Source organism: Loa loa (genome assembly GCF_000183805.2).
Source record: "Loa loa unplaced genomic scaffold supercont3.67, whole genome shotgun sequence".
Classification (NCBI taxonomy): domain Eukaryota; kingdom Metazoa; phylum Nematoda; class Chromadorea; order Rhabditida; family Onchocercidae; genus Loa; species Loa loa.
The window spans coordinates 113171-119089 of record NW_018108247.1 but is presented as its reverse complement, the minus strand read 5'-3'; the positions used below and the strand labels follow the sequence as shown (position 1 = coordinate 119089).

General features: G+C 32.5%; 1 protein-coding gene across 1 annotated transcript; it reads right to left on the bottom strand.

Annotated features, from left to right (window-relative positions):
- Nucleotides 1-741: 741 nt before the first annotated feature.
- On the bottom strand, nt 742-4721 carry LOAG_11937 (hypothetical protein). The gene is made up of 9 exons (XM_020448447.1): nt 4593-4721; nt 4143-4243; nt 3724-3814; nt 3386-3534; nt 3050-3143; nt 2862-2926; nt 2395-2510; nt 2160-2310; nt 742-1902 (listed from the first exon to the last, which is right to left on the bottom strand). The coding sequence occupies exons 1-9, from the start codon at nt 4657-4659 to the stop codon at nt 1756-1758; spliced, it is 981 nt and encodes a 326-aa protein (XP_020301411.1). The 5' UTR covers nt 4660-4721; the 3' UTR covers nt 742-1755.
- Nucleotides 4722-5919: the final 1198 nt, after the last annotated feature.

Sequence of the window (5919 nt, the reverse complement as noted above, 5' to 3'; positions counted from 1 at the left end):
AAGAGCTTTAATAGAAAGCTCTTGAGCTGATAAGCATCTGAACTAGTACCTGCTGAACCAAATGCTTTTTATTTGCTTCAAGTCTTTCTTGAATTTCAGTCTTAATAAAATATTGGAAAATGCAAACGAAAATTAAATGTCTAGAGGCAAAAGCCATCGTTAAGGGTACATTTCACATTCCTTTCTTTGGTAAAAAAAATGTAAAAAAAGACAAAAAAAAACGAAGAAAACGAAAAATGTGAAATATTTTCTCGAAAGTTATTAAATGGCGAGTGTTGCAAAGAAAAATACTTTTTCATTGTCAAACTGCGCTCAAGCTCAAATCGAACTTGTAAGTACGAATGTAAATTCAGTTGAAACGTAAATCCATTCAGCTCCAAATAGATAGGTATAGCTTTGTTACGCCTACATACAACATCTCTTATACTTTCCTGTACGTCTCGATTCGGAATATCCTGTAATTTGCTACGTGTAACTTCTTCGGGTTCTAAGTATTCAATTTTCTTAAAATATATTTATAAAAGTAACTTGCAACCTTGTCGTTATCCACTACATTTAATAACTTCGTAATAAACACCCCGTATTTCTCCCGATTTCCGAACTCCGTCCATCTATACATTGCAATTAATATCCATCCAAATAGGAATCGGTCCTATTTCTTGATTTCAGGTAATCCAACTAAAATAACTGACTAAAATTTGCTTCATACTTCCTTAGTTTACAGTTCTAAGTTGTTATCAACCAGTGTGTTTTTATTCAATTAACATAGGATTGATAACAACTGATATAAAATATCTTTCATCTAATAAACAGGCGGTTATTATGCATAGGAAACATATCACTTTTTGAACGTCACAAAAGCGCTGAAAATTTTTAACAGGTACACGAAAAATTATGGAAACACGTATGTCATGAGGTAACACTTCGGTCACCGTATGATATGCACATTTCCATAATCTTCTCCTAGCACAGCAATTAAATTCGTGCAAAAGATTAACAAGCTAAGAGAAGTTCATGGATGCTGTCAGAAATGTGTCACTTTATCGATATTCTAATACTGAATGGCCGAGTGAACATTTAATCTTTTCTAAATAGCATCAATATCCATGTGAAACGTATTGATAATGGAAATGGCAAAACGAAATTCGAAGAAAGAGGGAAAAGCAATAAAACAAAAAAGAATTATTAATATCAGTCACTGTGATGATATAAACAATTAAACAACTTATTACAAAATAAATGGGTTTAATAGCATCGACATAATCATGACATAAACAAGCTTTAGTGGATATGAAATTCTACGACGTATGCCCTTTGTACTGTGATAGCATAAGAGAAAAATATAATACGATCCAGAGCAATAGGGAAATGTGAAGATGTGAGCCAAGAAGGTATTTCTATGAAAAAGTTATCTTAGAATAGGTTCCTACAAAGTCAAGAATAAGAAAATGAGGATGAATAGTTGCCCTTCCGGAAATATTATTTAAAAAAGAAGAAACAAGACAAGGAAACGAGCAAACTGAATCAAACGTATAAACTGAGGCATGATAATCACATGTTCGTATTCAATTTCAGTGCAGTGATTTAACGATGACATTTCCTCACTAACCGTTCTTGTTGTAAACAGAAATTGGAGAAATCCAACTCCAACAAGAAAAGAGGTGGATTAGAGTTAGCAATTTATTTCAGCCGATCACAATCATTTCACATTACAAAAGGCTGAATTGGAATTTCAGAGTACGTAAAAGCAGATGTTCAAAAAGAAGCCTGAAGTAACTTTCGCTGCTGAACAGGAGACATAATTGAAGCGTTACAAATTAAATCCCATGAATATGACGAACATTTCAATTCTTTCGGTACAGATACACCAATGAAATGATATTCGGAATTCTTGTATTCCACCTGAAACCATTATTTACTAAAGTAAAACAAACATTTTCATATCCTGTTATCCTACCACGCAAGTTAAGCCCGAAATCTTTTTACCACTTTAATTTGAATTAGAACAGTGTCCATGAAGCCTACCAAGCTAATGGACAAGGAAAATGCTCAATTCAAATCATCATGAACCTTCTACCTTTGTTCAACTGAAAGAAAAAAAGCTAAGGGCAAAAAGTCAAAAATAAAAACAAAGAACAAAAGAAAAAAGACATAATCACTTTAGTCAGAGCAAATTTATCAATATGACTCGTGTATGGAATTAAAGGTCCGTAAGTTACATCGACGAAATCACCCATTCGATAAATAATTACTCCTTGTTCGCCATTTTCGGTTTCATGCTTCATTTTATGAACAAGTTCTTGTTTCCAACTATAAAATGATAAATTGATTACTTAGTGAACGAATAGCAAACAGTACTCAACCAGAATAACTGGAAATGAAAAATATACATACACATTTGAATCAAATAAATCCAATGCAAAGTCCAATGATACGAGCAACGGTTCGACGATCAAAGCTTTTGCGATGTATTCTCCAATGGCTTTCTCAGTCAACGCAAACAAATTTTCCTAGAAGTTTGTGTAAAATGTTAGAGACTAAAAAATGAAGCGAATATAACAAAATGATAGAGTATTTCTCCCAAAGAGCGGTAGGAATAGAGAATTGCTTTTGAATTAGAGATAATAAGTGAATTGAGGAAAGAGATCACAGAATTTTAACTCACTGTTAGTTTCTAAAATAGAATAATTCCGATGCAAGTAAGAACAAAGCCTACGTGTTAATTGTAGATTTGTTGCGAAAAGAGATGGAATTTTATTTAAAATGATTTTTTTCTATTAAAAATTATTTCTTAAAATCAATCCCTTGCAAACAACACACAACACATGTTCCTTATGTTGACGCAAAAATTTCACACTTACTGAGTTTGGCGTCCAATTTTGCAAATTCTTTATCCTCGCAATGTATTCAAACCTACCCGAATGATCTAAATAATACTAATATCAATTAACAAAAAACAAACAAAACCAAATTACAATCGATGTTTTCACATCGAAGCTATCAATCATGTCAAAAATCCCGAAGATATAAAAAAAAAATTAAAACTTACAGTCTATTGTGGAAGGACCAACAAGCTGCACATCAACAGCAAATGCTTCATCAACAACAGCACCCAATAAAAACGCACATGTTCGCCAATAAGCCTGGGAAAATATTTTTAAATCTCTTTGATAAAACTAACACACATATAGTAAACACAATAATTTTCAAAAAAAAAGTAAATTCCATCCAGTTATTCCATCCATTCTTATCTGCAGATAAAAACAAATATATAAATAATTACTCCTTGATAAAAGTATAAGAATAACGACAAGTATAAGCAAATTAAACACCCGGTATCCAATACGTAATGTGCAAATAAATGAATAAGGACAAAATTTACTACCATATTAACGGCACTGGCGTGATGTTTATCCTGGCAATTATAACCCAATGGTATCATTTTTCCATTGCCCGATAATTTCTCAAGTACTGACTTGTAAGAACCATTCGCACATGCTAATGCCATACGATCAGCTTTTAATCGCGAAATATCTAAATTTCAATATTTTCAATTCCTAATTTCTTACAAAGGTAATAATGAATGACAGAATAAAAAAAGGTAATAATGAATGATAGAATAAAATAACCATGGATCAACAAGGAAGAATCCAGCCACTTTTCTGGAAGATTAATGAAAATATTGATGCATACATTTAATGAATATAATTTATCTAAACCTACGTTTCATACAGTCACGAAAAGTTGAAATATTTCGATTCATCAGTACCTTGACAGGATCATTACCAGTGTCATTTTCAATTGTCCAGAACACCTAAGAAAGTTTTACGTCTATATGGAAAGTTATTATACAATATTATACAATATACATGCAGGTTAAATTGCAGTATACAATATTACTTCAGAGCTAATAATAATAGTTTCATTCTGGTAGGCATGACACACATTTCTACATAAGATATCAAAAAAAACTTTGGTGTTACATGTTCACACATTTTTAAACGTCGAACGTTCACGTATGATGCTGTAATCGGATTAAATAAGTTATTTCTGGTAAGTTTACCTAAAAGGGTCAATATTATAAGCTTGACCCACAAGATTCGATATAAAGTTTACACTGAACATCATTTTCTGAAATGAACCTTTTCAACCTTCTTTTCATGAACTATGGCTTGCCGCTGTTTTTCGTTACAAAACAATTCCAAACGTCGTTGTCGATCGAAGTTGTGAAGTGCATGATATCCTTAAAACTATAACTAATTAAGGTAAAGGGGAGGACGAAATTTTTGAAAGAATTATGAGGAAATTAAAGTTAAAGTTAGTTAAAATATTATTAAGGCAGCACTGTGTAATTCTAAAAATCCTCTTTCTATGGACTTCCTATGGAAAATTATTTAGCACATTTTTAACAAATATTAAAGCTAATGTGTATCTAGTCGGAAAGAACTGATTTATAGGCATTAAGTTTGGTGAAAAAACAATTCTGTATCTCCATATACAAGTGAATAAAATCAAGTTCCATGCTGTTGGTATCTGCTTATTACAATTCTCTTCAACTTTCTCTTTCTATCGGAAATTTTGTAAAACTTTACCTTTCTTTAAAACATTCTCAGCCCGTGCCGAACAGCAGGCCATTTTTCCCATTAAGGATTGCAACATGATTCAAACCTATGTGCCCAATTAAATGGTTATATCACTGGTCAGCCATACTTCCTCAAAATCAAATCATCCGATGAAACTAATTTTATATACTAATTGGATGTCTTTCCTCAAAAAGTGACATTTGTAATTCTCTTTTTTCACGTTACGTGAGTATACCTACCAGTAGCAACGAGAGACCACGGACAATTCGAATACACCATCCTAAACGTAATAACAAATGAAACAACAACCCATGTTATGCGAACGGTTCATAGATATGGACGAGCCACGCTATGGATAATTCCAAAGAGCGGCCCAACCGTTGCTCGGTTTTATTGACGTGAGTAGATTAGGAAGGGCGAGGGGAGAAGGCGGGAGGCGTTACACGTCTTACGTACGTGGAATATTAAAAGTGATAAATAGAACTAGAAAAGTGTACTCATTAAGTCAGCTATGTTTCTTTTTGTTTAACGATCTTTGTTCTCATCCGAAAAATATTTACAAATATTTTATTATTGTATATCAAAAGCACCCATACATTGGTATGTTAAAAGATTCGACTATTTTTATTTAATATTTCAGTTATTATCAGGCGTGCCATAATTGAATAACGATACAGTAGTTGATAACAATTTAGAATTGTAGCTGAGAAAGTATGAAGCAAAGCATTTCTAATGCTATCGATAAACTTCAATCAGTTTTCTTAGCTTCAAGTAAAATGAAGTTGAATTACCTGAAATCAAGAAATAGGACCGATTCCTATTTGGATGGATATTAATTGCAATGTATAGATGGACGGAGTTCGGAAATCGGGAGAAATACGGGGTGTTTATTATGAAGTTATTAAATGTAGTGGATAACGACAAGGTTGCAAGTTACTTTTATAAATATATTTTAAGAAAATTGAATACTTAGAACCCGAAGAAGTTACACGTAGCAAATTACAGGATATTCCGAATCGAGACGTACAGGAAAGTATAAGAGATGTTGTATGTAGGCGTAACAAAGCTATACCTATCTATTTGGAGCTGAATGGATTTACGTTTCAACTGAATTTACATTCGTACTTACAAGTTCGATTTGAGCTTGAGCGCAGTTTGACAATGAAAAAGTATTTTTCTTTGCAACACTCGCCATTTAATAACTTTCGAGAAAATATTTCACATTTTTCGTTTTCTTTCGTTTTTTTTGTCTTTTTTACATTTTTTTACCAAAGAAAGGAATGTGAAATGTACCCTTAACGATGGCTTTGCCTCTAGACATTTAATTTTCGTTTGC